The following is a 14,232-nucleotide window of genomic DNA, read 5'->3' on the forward strand; positions in this document are numbered from 1 at the left end:
ACTAGAGGGAGGGGCTGACTGAGGGGGGGGGGGCTGACCTCACCCCCTCCCTCATGAGCTCCTGAGGCTTTCCGTGTGAGGAAGATTGACTGAAAACAAGGGCACGCCGAATATCAGCGTCTCAATCGGGGGAATGCATTTTTTTGTGATTTCACGGCAAAGAAATTCAGGCTATGTGAGAACACAGCCTGACGACCAGAGTGTTTTCTGTTTATCCCCGAGTCCTCTTCCGTTTCACCTCGTCTTCTCCTTCTCTCCCCGTCTGAAGCTCCTGAGTCTGAAGCTCGATTCATTATGATAACATTAATAACTGCTTCAAAAAAACCAGCAGAAAGTCAGATCCTGCAAAATTAAAGAAACAGAAATGAGAAATGTAGATTGCTAAATGATGATAAAGGGCAAAGAAGAAGAAGCAATATAAAGACATTAACTTCAAGGTGATTGAGACTGTAAGTGATTGAGGCTCAGTGTGTTTCTGTGTTTCTACTTTCCTCTTTCAGAAACTGACGACCCCGGCGCCGTGCTCTGTCTGTACAAGACGGACAACGACTGCGTCATGAAATTCACGTACTCGGAGCACGCCAGCGGACAGTCCGTCCTCACTGCTCTTAAAGAGCCAGGTCAGTAATTCAACAAGTGTGACCTTTTGACACCTGCGGAGAATCGAGCTCCTGTAGTTTGTTTTGCACGCTGCATAAATCAACAGGGACTGGTCGCCACAACTTCAACATGACCTCAGATTATTTATTTCCTCATGCTGGCGACTGTCAGAGGGAGTGGTGATTGATAAATACACTGTCAACTAATCACATCACTGGTCTTATAGCTGTGAAACAGCTGCACCAATCACAGTGAAGCATGAAAACAGCAGCTCAACAAATAGACAGGCTTCTTCAGGAAATCACATTGTGCTGTCCAGACCCGGATGTATCATCTGTAAATTACTGAGACGGAGCCTTTTTATTTTAGTGTGTGCAGCTTTCCAGCCTTTACGGCACCGGTCACATGACGCCACTCAGCCAATCATTTCTCAAATTGGACCTCTGTGAATTTTAATTGAAGAGCGCTGCTCCGTGTCTAAAAGTGTGAATTTACCTTGTGCTGTGTCAGAGTGTGGCGGTGGGCCTGACGCCATGACGGTGCTGCTGGCCGTGGTCGGCAGCATCCTGCTGGTGGGAGTCGTGCTGCTCGCTGTGTGGAAGTTGGTCATCACCATTCATGACCGGCGAGAGTTCGCACGCTTCCAGAGCGCACGCTCACGTGCCCGATACGAGATGGTGAGAATGACCACACACACACACACACACACACACACACACACACACACACACACACATGCACCAGAATATTCATGTCAGATGAATATCCGAGGCTCATAATGAAAGGTGTTCCTCTCTCGCTCTCAGGCCTCCAACCCTCTGTACAAGCAGCCGGTCTCTACGCACTTCGTAGAAACAGATTTCAACATGTACGGGAAGTCCTACAACGGGGGGGTCCACTGATCCCTCAGCACAGGGCTCGGCAGGACCGGTCCGACTAACAGATCCCTGGAGGACGGCGGACTGAACACACTCATCCCTCTGCACGGTGCACAACTGAGAACACAAGTGAAATGAACTAGACTGTGTCCGAGGAGGGGGGAGGGAGGGGAGGAGGGAGGGAGGGAAGGGGGGGGTTGTGGCCTTTTACAGTGAAGATTCAAGCCTACCACAGAGACGTTCTTCTTCTTCTTCTTCATCCGAGTGCTTCGCTCATGGCAGCGGCAGTCGGTGGAGCAGCAGCGAAGCCTGGACTCCTTGTTTAGAGAGAGAGAGAGAGAGAAAGTAGAGCTAGCAGAAAACTCTCTGATGAAGTTCGTAACTCCAAACACATAAAAGCACCGCTCACTCTTTGTACAGAGCAAGACATCGACTTATATTTGTATATTTTTATAAACACACACAAAAAAAGCCCTTTTTAGTCTAAACTATGCACCAACAGGACTGAAGCAGCTGAATCTCACTCCTCAGATTAAACAGCACGTTTTCTGAAGGTGGCTTTGATGACGTTGTGGTACTACTAACATTTACTAAAGCAATAGACGTCTTACCTTCATTTTGCACAGAGAATATTAAGAGTCAAGTCTTGTAAAGATTTAAATTTTCTTTCTTTTATGTCGTGTTTGTGTGTGCGTGTGTTACTGTATGCTCCGATTGCACTCCCTTCTCTTCATCTGGATCGCAGGGCACAAACAACCCCCCCCCCCCCCCCCCCCCCCCCCCCCGAGCCTCTGAACCCTTTAAGGTTGGAAATCACATGTGAAAACCAAAACCAGTAAAGTGCTACTCTTTGATTTATTTTTAAAGACCTTCCCAAAATTTCACAAATCATGTTTTCAGGGGAGCCCACATCTTGTTGAGGGGAGTTCGCACCGTGCTTATTATCAGGCTTCGGATACACACACAGTACGTGTTAGTAGATCAGTTCACTGCTGGTTTTGGTCTTTTTGTTGAATTTATAACACGACGAGTAAGAGAAACATAAGATATAATCAGCCCCTCAGCCAGAGACAACCCCACGTGTTAAATGCTGTTTATCCAGCTCTGCGGTCACTGCCTTAAAGCACTCTCACATGTTAAATGAAAGATCACCTCGAGCTGCCCAGCGGCTCGCACTGGGGTTGTGCTGGGAGTAAAACCAGAGGTTGAAACAACCCTGAGTAGATAGAGGTTATAAAAACAGTGGGTTTTAAGGCACAGAGTGTGACTCGCTGCTGTGACACTGTGCCCTCCCTGCACAGCTGTGGGAGTGGGTGGAAGCCTCCAGAGGACGGAGTCCGGCGTCACAAATCTGCCGTCACTGTTCCACAGGAAGAGGCGGGCCGGGCCGAGCCGAGCCGAGCCGAGCCGAGCTGTCACAGGGAAATCTGACAGCAGGACGTGTTGGGAGGGGTGAGAGTGTGTGGGAGGGAGGAGGTGCTCTGTGGCCTTTTTTTATTTTATTTTTTTCTTTAGATTTTATGATGGTCTCACGGTTAAAGTGTTAGGGACTTGGAGTTAGTGTGTTTGAGAGACGAGTGTGTGTAAATAATAATACTTGGGTATGTGTGTACATACAGTGCCAAATGACATGAACCTGTTCTCACCGATCACCTTCTGCAGCTCAGACATAAATCATCAGTGCAGCGTTCTCTCCTGCGCAGACCTGAACACTTTCACATGGATGGACAGTCGAGCGGAGGACTCGCACCACCACATGTTGATGTAATATCACACACACACACACACACACACACACACACACACACTCAGCAACAACAATAAATCTGCTTATGTCAAACGTCACAGAGTGTGTTGTGTTTGGCTCATGTTTCTAACGACTGCATTGGAAGGAGTGAGGTCTAATTTTAAACATCACACATAACTGTGTGTGTAGTAAAACATCTGTGCACCGCTGACCGTGTTTGATGGGAAGCTGCTCTGCTGCTGTAATTTACACCTCCTCGGTGTGACCCCTCCCAGATGTGATGATCGTGATGGTGCAGAAGCTTTTACAAAATGACCCTTTAATTATGTCTTCAGCTCTCTTCATATCAACATAATGCCCCCCCCCCCCCCCCCCCCCAGCTGCCCAACTTTTGTGTTTTTAAAACTGTACTTGTAAAAACAAACTGCCACTTCGTCCACAAACAAACAATAAATTTACAAAAAGTGAATAATTGTAAATGTAATCTTCGGCCCCTCAAATACTGAGCCACGCCCTGCATCAGAGGCGCAGAGCGGCGTTCGCACACAGCGGGTTTACCTGCAGAGAGCGGGTCTACCTGCAGAGAGCGGGTCTACCTGCAGAGAGCGGGTCTACCTGCAGAGAGCGGGTCTACCTGCATAGAGCGGGTCTACCTGCAGAGAGCGGGTCTACCTGCAGAGAGCGGGTCTACCTGCAGAGAGCGGGTCTACCTGCAGAGAGCGGGTCTACCTGCAGAGAGCGGCCCAGCTGCTCCGAGCATCTGAAGGTGGGTTTCCCCAGGTGGAGTTTAAACACTTTAAACAATAATAAAAACTGGCATGTTTGAATCCATAACGTTTAACAGATTGTCGCAGCCATTTCAGGGGCGTTAAGTTACAACTGACAGTGACAGTTTTAGGAGATCGATCATTTTTATTTGATTAGCTTAGCAGAACTGTAGAATCCACCTTCTCTCACATGTCACAGCAACGAGGCTGCGAATTAAACCAGGTCACATCCTTCACTGTCAAACTCGGAAAATAACAAATACAAGGGGATTAAGTAGCCTAAACATATGTGATGAATCTTTTTAGATTTTACATTTGTTGTACTTATTAGCTACATGGCCCCACAGTGTAATATAATACAAGGATTTTAACCAGAGCTTTTCACATCTTGACTCTTGCAGGCCAGAGTAGCTGGAGGGATTCAAAATGGAAAGGAAATGTAAAGGTTTTTGGCAAGAAAATGCTGAGGACTGAACAGGAGGAAGAGAGGGAGGGAAATGAAAAACGAGGAGAAGACAGTATGTTGGAGAGAGGAGGAGGAGGAGGAGGTCACAGAACGAGGAGATGAAGAATTAAGTGAAGGAGAACAGGAAAAAGAAGAAATGAATATGAGGGATGAAGATAGGATTGAGATTCAGAGAGGGACAGTTGACATCCAAATTAATATTAGAGTTAATGTCAGAACCTCAGATGATGTCACTTCCTCTCTGTGATGTCAGTTAAAACATGTTAGTGTGACGGGGCGGTAAATCAAAATGAGGGACACACACAAATCAGCACATTTTTACAGAAAGTATGTTTTTATTAAAAAAAATGTCTTATATAAATAGGGATACACATATAACCCTGACAATAATTTTAACATTACACACACTAACATTTATCGGTGATATTTTAGATACAAATGTCAAGTTGTTTAATACAAACATGTTCAAATGGCTTTTTGAGGGACACCTGCAGTGAACGAGGTGAGTGTCAGGATGAGTCTCTAGGACATGAATGAAACTGAAGGTAACGTCCTTTGTGCAGATTGAAACGTGAGGAGTGACGTTCACGCACCGAGCAGCAGGAACATTCAAAAGTTCTCCAGGAACAATATTGAAAAGGAATTTTCTAGTACTTTTAATGTTATCCTCTATCGCTGCAATCTTCTGTGATTGTGTCATCAGTTCTGCTGCTTCTTGTTCAACTTTCTGCATGATATAAAAAAATATGTTCAACTTTTTCAACTTTTATGTTCATCTTTTTAATTATATTCTTGAATTGCATTCTCGGTGGCCTTAAAAAGGTCTTACAAAACTCCTTCATTTCAGCTGTTGAAACCTCTACAACACCAAGATGGAAAGTTAAAATGAGCGCAGTGCAAAGACTGTTGACTGTTTCCCAGGTAAAAAAGTGTTGTAAATAGTTTCCGCTGGGCACAATGCTGTTACTGTGTGTAAGGATTAATTTGCGCTTTGTGCTCTCTTTTATTCTTGCAGCTTACATCATGTGCTCAGTGGATGGATGGGCATCAGTTGAGAAAACTAAGGTCATCACATGACTCACTATCACAATGTGAGGAGCCCTTTCACATAAAAGGTGGCAACCCAATATCCGGGGTAGGGACAAGCGACCTGTATGGTCTCTAGAGTAGGAGGACTTGATGGACATTCTTGTCCTCCTCAGGCTGAGCTGTAATAACTTTGGAGATCCACTCATTTTTAATCCATCTCCATCTTTTGTCAGATACTTTAGACAAATACCTGCAAAACTATTAAAATTACCACCGGCCTCACCTCTTCTTGATGTTTAGTGCTAATTAGCAGATGCTAATATGCTAGCACGCCTAATTTAAGATGGTGAACGTGGGCGTTACACCTGTTATACATCAGCATGTTAGCATCTTCATGGTGACCTTTTTTTCTTAGCCTGTATACACGCTCGGACTCTTAGCTAGTAGCATGGCCACGAAAGACGACTTCAAAGAGAGGTGCGGCCTTCGTTTCCGGGGTAACGAGGGATCCGACCTATCCCAAGATTCATTGCGGGCCCGGGAATGAAAGAAAACAACACCGACAGAGAGCTTGAGGATTACACTTTTGAAATGTAAGTATTGTGTTTCAGCTCAGTTCAACAGCTAACGGCACAACTGTTAAAACCAAAGGCCTTGAAAAAAAAAATAAAAATCAAGTTTTTATGAAAATAAGTTACGTGTTGTCAAGGTTGCTAGGCAACAGGAGCCAACAGGCGTTTTCCACCATGACCTCTAACCGCGTCTGACAGGCGCTTCCCTGCTGGAGAAGCTATATCTAACTTTAAGATTTCACTTCCTGTATTTGGCTTCTTCCTCGTGTTTTAAAAAAAAGTTTCCTTTTACCATCCTATTTCCTCAACACAACATCAACATTTCTGTTTACCCTGCATTTTTAGCATCACTTCTGTGTTTCTGTTCTTCTCAGCCTGACAGTGATAATACTCAGCGGAAATGAAAACGAAGCCACTGCTGTAATGTCATGAGCTGTTTGCAGTGGACATTCAAGACCTGGCAGTCACCACTGACAGCTTTGGGATCAAGGTAATGGAAATTGTGCTTCGTGGTGGAAAAAACACTCAAATCCTTCACTCAAAGTAAACCTGACCGGCAGCCAGTGTGGCAAAAAGAGGCAACTATGGTAAACAGTAAAATGCAGTGACTCAGTTTTGCAGGAATACCCATCTGAATTTTGCTAATATTAGCTAAGATACTGGTCATAGCAGACCAAGCACAGCTGTAGCAACAAAACCCCTGGAAAAGAGGTTTTGTTTTATTGTTTAAGAGGAAGATTGTGTTATTTATTATTTCAAAAATGCATATAGTCCTGCTTTAAGTAAACATAGAAACATCACAATGGTAAAATGCTCTACCACAATTCAAAGCTCAGCATTAAATATTAAAAAATGCAGCATAAAATGTATTTCTTTACTATTACAGTATGAAACTATATAGTAATTTAATGATATAGTATTAAAATGTAGTATTAAAGTTGAGTCAGTTTAACAGTGTGAAAACAAAAACTAAATATAATGAAAGAAAGAAAAGGTTTAGCTCTTTTATTCTCTTTATATGAAACTCTCTCTAAATCTATTTTCTTTATCTATTGAAATCTATTTTAAAAATTCAGTGTCACGCGGTTGAAAGAGCCTCTTTGCAGATACAAAGTTTATACCTAACAGCACAAACATTTACTGTGTCCCATGTTAATCCCAAAATCTGAGAAATAACTGTTTTAAATCATCTTTGGCTTTATTTAAAAACAAAAGATGAATGAAAGGAAAGACAGGAGGGAATTTTGGTGGATTAAATGTGTAATATTTAATTCTGAAATGTACTGAATTCAAGTCTAACAAAAGTCTAAATACTCAAGTAAATACCAGCACCTCAAATTTGTATTACAGTACGGTAGTTGAGTAAAAGTGCTCTGTTACTTTTCACCTCTATAAAATAGTTCATTCTTATAAGCTTTGAGCTTGTGAGCATTGTTATTAGTTATTTTATACTTAGAGTTTCAGTGCATCATGCAGCTGTTATTAGAGAAAGACCAAACATAGAGCCAAAAGGAGCCACAGTTCAGTCCCACTCTCACTTATCCACGAACCCCTCAATTAAAAAAATGCACATTGTAAACATAGTCAGAGGTCACAGCTGATATCTGACTGTCCATCTTATTTATGACAGTCTTCACTAATGAAGTGTTTCTGTTGCAGCCAGCACAGAGGAGGCGGGAGAGGGAGCTGTGACTCTGTTCTCTGCGGAGCGTTGACCTCTTTTTGTGATGTAAATGTTTTGTGTAAACTGGGTTTCAGTTCGCAGTCCGGTCTGAATACTGAGAGGCTTCATGAAACAGGAGATTTTCACATGAACTCCCGAGTGTGTGTCTCCACCAGTCGTCTCTCTGTGGGCGTCCACATGCTTCCATGAACGCCACACTGATGTGCTCTGACCCCACATGGCCGCTCTCGCAGCACCGACACATTCGAACCATATGCATCACAAAAGCTCCGTCAACCGTGTGAAACAACACTGTCAGAAAGTCACAGTGTTTTGACCTTTGACCTCCTGTTGTTGAATGCTGTTATTGTCAATCTGATCAGAGAGTTAGGCGTGAAATAATGGCGTTGTTGGACAGAAACGTCGCCGTAGCTGCAGTATTTTTAGTTTAGTTTGATGGTAGACTTTTATTTTAGACATCAAGATGTTTTTTTTTTTTTTTTACAAACTGATTATATATGCAGTATGTCACAATACATATTTTTTTTTGGCAACACAAATTTGCATTGTCTTTTTAATTGACTTGTGTGGACATATAATACCTGTATCAGGTACCTATAAAATAGTTACAGGTAATTACATGGAAGAAAACAGGACTATAGAAAGTATGTGGGTTGTAATATAATGTGCTGCTATTCTGCCCTTTTTTTTACACTTTAGTTACACAATATGAACAAGGTTAACACCTCATTTCCCAAACTTTCTGTTTCCCAGTACTGTACTCCAGGATTTACAAGAATATTAAAGAGTATAATTTATTTCTCCTTTCCACTGAAATGCCAATTTGTGCCTTAAAGTCTTTTTTCTTCTACTGCACATAAATTTAATTTAATTCAGTGAAATTACACCATAAATTACTTATTATAAAGTGTTTCTTTATAATTCTTTTTAGATTTGTTTTGGTCTGGAGCTGGTTTTCATGGTTTGGACTCGGACCCTTAGTTCCAGTGATGGCAAATCTTACTGCTACATTGATATTTTAGACAAAAGTGTTCTTCCAACTTTGTGGCAACAGTTTGGGTTCAAGCTCTTTCCTGTTTTAATATAAAACCAGCTCCGTGCAGAAAAGTTTTTTCCTGGTTTAGTGTGGAAGAACTTGACAGCCACGACCATCAACCCCAGTCAGCACCTTTGGGATGAACTGGAACGCTGACTGAGGGCCAGGCCTTATCACCCAGCATCTGTGCTGGACCTCACTAATGCTCCAAATCCCTGCAGCCATGTTCAGAAATCATGTGGGAAAAGAGTGGAGGCTGTGAGCAGTTTTATACTTTAGCCTGTGTAGTGAACTGCTACATGCTGATATATTGTTCTTCAGCAGCCTGACTGCTCGCAGTGTCCTGCCTTCTGCTGCCACCTAGCGAAGGGAAAGACGTGGGTAAAGCTCGACACTCTCATGGGAAACAATGTGTTTTTGTAAAAGCTCAAATATTTGGACAAGATTAATCAATACATCAGGTGAATGCATGTTGACCGTGGCGTCTGGGGTCTTTCATATCAATACCAGTGAGATTAACACTTTAAGTCTGATGACAAATTTAACAGACACAGGAACTGAGCTGCCGCTCTCTGAGGAACATGTATTTTAAGTGTAGGTGCGATCTGTGACCACCAGGAGGCGCCAGCACTTCTTCTGCTCCAGGAGTCCATCAGGGTCATTTGAACAGCTGCAGTAGGTGATGTGTTCTTGATAGTATCCAGATGTGCTGCAGGTGGAGGTCACCTGTATCCAGTGGTGGAAAGTAACTAAATAGATGAACTCAATTACTGTACTTAAAGCAGAGTTTTGAGGTACAGCACACGTACTTTACTTAAATTAGTTTGCGTAACGGTTGCTCCTCAGCAAAGAATAGAGAATATGAAGAAGAAAAATTATAAAAATTAAGATAAATATATACATATATATATATATATATATATATATATACAATATGAATATTTACATAAAATAAATATGTAAATATATGAGTATTAAAAATGCACTTTCCAAATTACACTTTCTTATACATATAAATACATGAAATATAAAATATGAGGTTGATTTGACCCTCAGAGGGAAGAGTTGTACAGTTATATAATACCATTTTATTCTACTTTATACTTACAGATTCAACATATAATCAACAAGAAGCTTTTTGCTTGGCCTTTCTTTTGGGGCATAAAAAAGAGAGAATATAAGACCCACAGTGGGACCTGAAAACAGCTGCTGCAGTGATATAGTGAACAGGAGACTTATAATATATAATCTGTCAAACACTCAAAGAGTCTCGTACAGAACAAAAACCATCAAATGTGCCACTAAGGACAGGAATAAAATGATTAAAACTAGCTCCACCTTTATCATCTACATCATTAAAGTGATTCTTACCTATTAATAAATCAATAATTAAAATCAAATAATATATGTTATCTTCAAATAGGTATTGATGCTCATTGATGCTTTTGTACTTTATTTTATTTTATTGTTTTGGCCACTAGGGGGTGGAGAACTCAACAGTGACTTATCATCACCTTTTAACTTGAAATGCTGACAGTCCAATATTCACTTTGTTGATGACATGATGAATAATGAATGATGGCTGTGGAAATGTGGTGCAGACATTCATGTTGGTTACAGGATGAACTGTAGCACATGGCAGTAAAAATGAATCTGTGCAACATGATTGACACATTGACATTCAAAGCATTGGCTTTGGAAACTGGCTCAGTGTTTGGAAAGTGCTTGTTTGACCAAGTTCATGCAGTTGATCTTTTATCGAAGGACGTTCACACCTTCTGTGTTTTCAACTCATCAATTGATTTTATGGAAATAAACTGAAAAAGGATGTATTTATTAATCAGTGTCAAATTCACATTTTTCATTAACAGGATAAAGGATAGAAAGTATAATGACGTAGGAGTTTTCTACTAATGTTTCTGCTCCTCTGGCGTAAGAGGGTGTGTGTGAGTGCACGCACGAGTGTGTGTCATAGACCACCAGGGTGGGGAACACCAGCACAAGCTCCAGCTCCAGCTCGACACACGGCAGTGCCAGGATGTTAAATCATGGAAGTCAGTCAGTACTGCCAACAACAAAAAAACAAAAAACCAGCGCAGAAACAAAGACACTATTATCCCTTGCATCTCTCTCTCTCTCTCTCTCTCCATCCATTCATCCATCCATCCTCTCTCCATCTGGGTCTGCTGACATCCATGCGGAGGTAGTTCACAGTAACAGTCGGCGTCAGAAGGAATACGAACAATAAAACGAGCTCTGGTCCAGAAACGTGTTGGACATATGTTCAGGGAGGATGTCACGTCATTTCAGGGCAGTAATTACCGACCACATGTTACCCCCAACACCCTGGGATATTCTCCAGAATTTCCTGGTACTGCTCAAAATTTCCAAATAGGTCAAGGACACTGGGACTTTCACAACCAGAGTAAAATAAACTAACTTACACTTTGATACTCTAGTAAATGTTTTATATTTAAATTTGGATGAGCTGTATGTAATGAATAACTTTAAAGGCACAGTAACTGTGTTTTTTCAGGCCTCTTGTTGGCAACAGAAACAAGCTTTAAAAACAACTCTGACATCCCACATAGCAAAATAAATCTGGCCCATACTTGGGCCACATGTTCCTTTTTCTTCTGGCCCAGTATAGGCCCGGTCCACGGCCCGAAACTGGCCCATATATATAACACAATTGTTGATGCTACTTCCACATCTGAACCAGTTCTGGTGCACACACAGAAAACTTTTTGGCTGTCAGCCAAAACCAGAGGATAACAGGCGACGGATTATGCCCAGATGTGGAAGTATATGGGCCAGACTCGGGTCGAGGACCGAGACATATGATGGGCCAGAATATTATCACCTTTATGTAGATATTCTGAAGTTGCTTATGAATGTTGCTCCATATCTCCTATGGGAGATATGTCAGTTCAGTTTCATATTAACAGTAAATTCAGCAAATGTCTCTGGTGCTGTATGAGCTCTGTCAACATTATGCTGTGTTTCCTTTTATTTCTGAGCACATTTAAAATGATTTATTTAAATTCAATACCCTCAATACAGACATGAGGTCAGTAATATAAATAATTTCATACTCTTTTATTGTTGTTTAATCGTGATACAGACTACTCACCCCAGGGCGCGTAACCATTTCGCTCTGCACTAGTTGTAGGACACATGGAAATGATGATAAATCTCCTGTTAAAATGCAGTTGTAATATACAGTATGTCACAATTACTACGTCTGAGACGGACTTTCCATGTGTGGGTTTGAATGGGAGAGGCGCTCTGGGAATTAAGAAGGTACAGATCATTTCCTCCCAGATCTGGAACCAATTCAGGACAATTTTACCCAGCAGTCATTGGTGTGTATATATGTGTGTGTGTGTGTGTGTGTGTGTGTGTGTGTGTGTGTGTTTGCCCTCTTGCAGTAAACTGTGTTTCTGAGAAAATCATGTTGCAAACTGTGGTATCACATTGTCTACAAAGACTGTGCTCTCAGCTCATTGAGAAACCATGAAGAGTTGTTACATGTGATTTTCCCGGAGCTGCTGTGTATTTGAGAATAAATCATCTGATTCACTGAGATATGCATTTTCTAAGTGTCTGATATAAAATATACTGGTTTGGGTAACACTTTACCTTAAATCCACCCGTTTAGGATTTAAAAGTAATACATACACATGTAATGAATGGTTTGAAACACCATAATGCACTTGTAAGCTGATATAAGTGTTTGTAAATGTATTGTGGACACCCATGGGTGGAGGCTGCTGTGTAATAGGATAATGAGTGACAATATAGTAAAACACAGCTGTAATAATATAAAATATGTCTCTATAAAGACTTAAAACCACATGAGCAACACAGTCATCAACGCAGCCGTTCATAGACCATGTCTGTCACTGTTTCATAACGTCACTGAAATAATAATGAAATAATAATGAAAAAGGATTCTCAGTTTATTTTAATACAACCAATATTTAATGATTTATAGTATAAGTTACTTATTAAAAACAAACAAACATAGAAGCTACTAAAGGGCTCCACAGCCGCCATGCGACTCTTTGGTTTCATCATTTTCTTTCATGTACTTTACACCTACAATCAAGTTTTTTTGGCACTTAAGGGTAATGCAGCAAGCTTTAAATACAACACTGACATATTATTACCCTAAAAACAGTTGCTTATTTACGCCATGGAGCAACATTGGCATTGATTTAAATGCCACCTCTACATCTAAATTCACTCTTTCATCGCTGTTTTGGTCTCAACCAACTCCTGTGAGAAATATCTGCTAAATACTCCACTGTTTAGCAGCTAGAGTCACGTCTTTGCTGTGTGCTGCTGGACCGGTACCATGCAGTGGGTTTATCAGAGCTGTTGGAAATGAGATTGAAGAGAACGGTGAGACAGAACCAAAGCAGTAAAATTGCCGACCATAAATAACAAAACAACGAGCTGAAAGATGCTAAAATGGGCAAAGGAGAACTGTAGAATTTAAATTAAAACATCTAGAGCAAATATTTTGAAATGTATTTTGCTATTTGCTAATTTTTACATTTCAAAAGTTAATGGTTGCCAAGAAAAACTTGTCCAAACCCTTTTCAGAGATTCAACAAATTCTGCTCTGGACTCCACAAAGACCTGGCTTAGCCTCGGGGATGCTGTTCAGAAACGTAACATTTCCGGTTTCCAAACTGCTGGGAAAACAGGAGACTGATCTTGGGGGTGTACACCATTACTGAAGCTGTGGGAGACACCTAACATCTGGAAACAACCTCACACTTTGTGCTGTGCATTATTCCTTTTACTCAACAATGCCAGCCCCCCCCCCCCCCCACCCCCCCCCCCCCGTGGCCTGAGTTGTTGAGCAACTGTGCTGAGAAGACTCTGTGGGGGAGCTGAGCAGAGTCTTTCCCCTTAACACATTAAATCAGCACAAGAAATGATCCAGCATTGTTATTCAATATTATCATATTACCATGACTGCATGTAAAAGCTCGTTGGTTTGGTTTCACCTTCACTGCTGATCAGATCAATGATCAGCCCCATTCCCAACAGCAGCAAACAGCTAAACAAACTTACTTAAGGAGAATGTATAGACTACTCCAACAGAACCTTTCATGTGTGGGGGCATCTGTGTTTGAACATGTCTGTAACTTTCAGAAACGGACAGTCAGTTATTGGTCAGCTGTGTGGAGGTGAGAAAAGAGCCCAGGACACTCTGAATTAACTCCTACGTATAAAATGTGTCTGAAAATGGGCACCATTATCCCTGTTTTTTAAACAATATTACATCAACCCGCTCTCTATGACGGTCAGCTCCTCACTCCACCTTCCAGTGTGGAACATCACACCAACCTAAATCTGTTGAACCTGGCCCTAACCCACTTTCCACATCCCACCCAACACCAGCTGACAGACAGATTAATTTAACAAGTAGCAGTCAG

At 41.6% G+C, this 14,232-nt stretch overlaps 1 protein-coding gene and 1 long non-coding RNA gene across 2 annotated transcripts in view; both read left to right on the forward strand.

Moving 5' to 3' along the window:
• itgb5 (integrin, beta 5) overlaps positions 1-3,323 on the forward strand; it is a 40,914-nt gene extending 37,591 nt beyond the window's left edge. The window contains exons 14-16 of the mRNA XM_056388884.1: positions 501-620; positions 1,111-1,277; positions 1,407-3,323. Of these exons, the coding sequence (XP_056244859.1) occupies positions 501-620; positions 1,111-1,277; positions 1,407-1,502 (383 nt within the window). The 3' untranslated portion in view covers positions 1,503-3,323. The remainder of the gene's footprint in view (positions 1-500; positions 621-1,110; positions 1,278-1,406) is intronic.
• Positions 3,324-5,484: 2,161 nt separating this feature from the next.
• Positions 5,485-8,557, forward strand: LOC130177764 (uncharacterized). Its single transcript, XR_008829056.1, has 3 exons — positions 5,485-6,080; positions 6,434-6,549; positions 7,719-8,557. It is a non-coding gene; the product is annotated as an uncharacterized LOC130177764 (long non-coding RNA).
• The last annotated feature ends 5,675 nt before the right edge of the window (positions 8,558-14,232 follow it).

Source organism: Seriola aureovittata, chromosome 11 (genome assembly GCF_021018895.1).
Source record: "Seriola aureovittata isolate HTS-2021-v1 ecotype China chromosome 11, ASM2101889v1, whole genome shotgun sequence".
NCBI lineage: Eukaryota > Metazoa > Chordata > Actinopteri > Carangiformes > Carangidae > Seriola > Seriola aureovittata.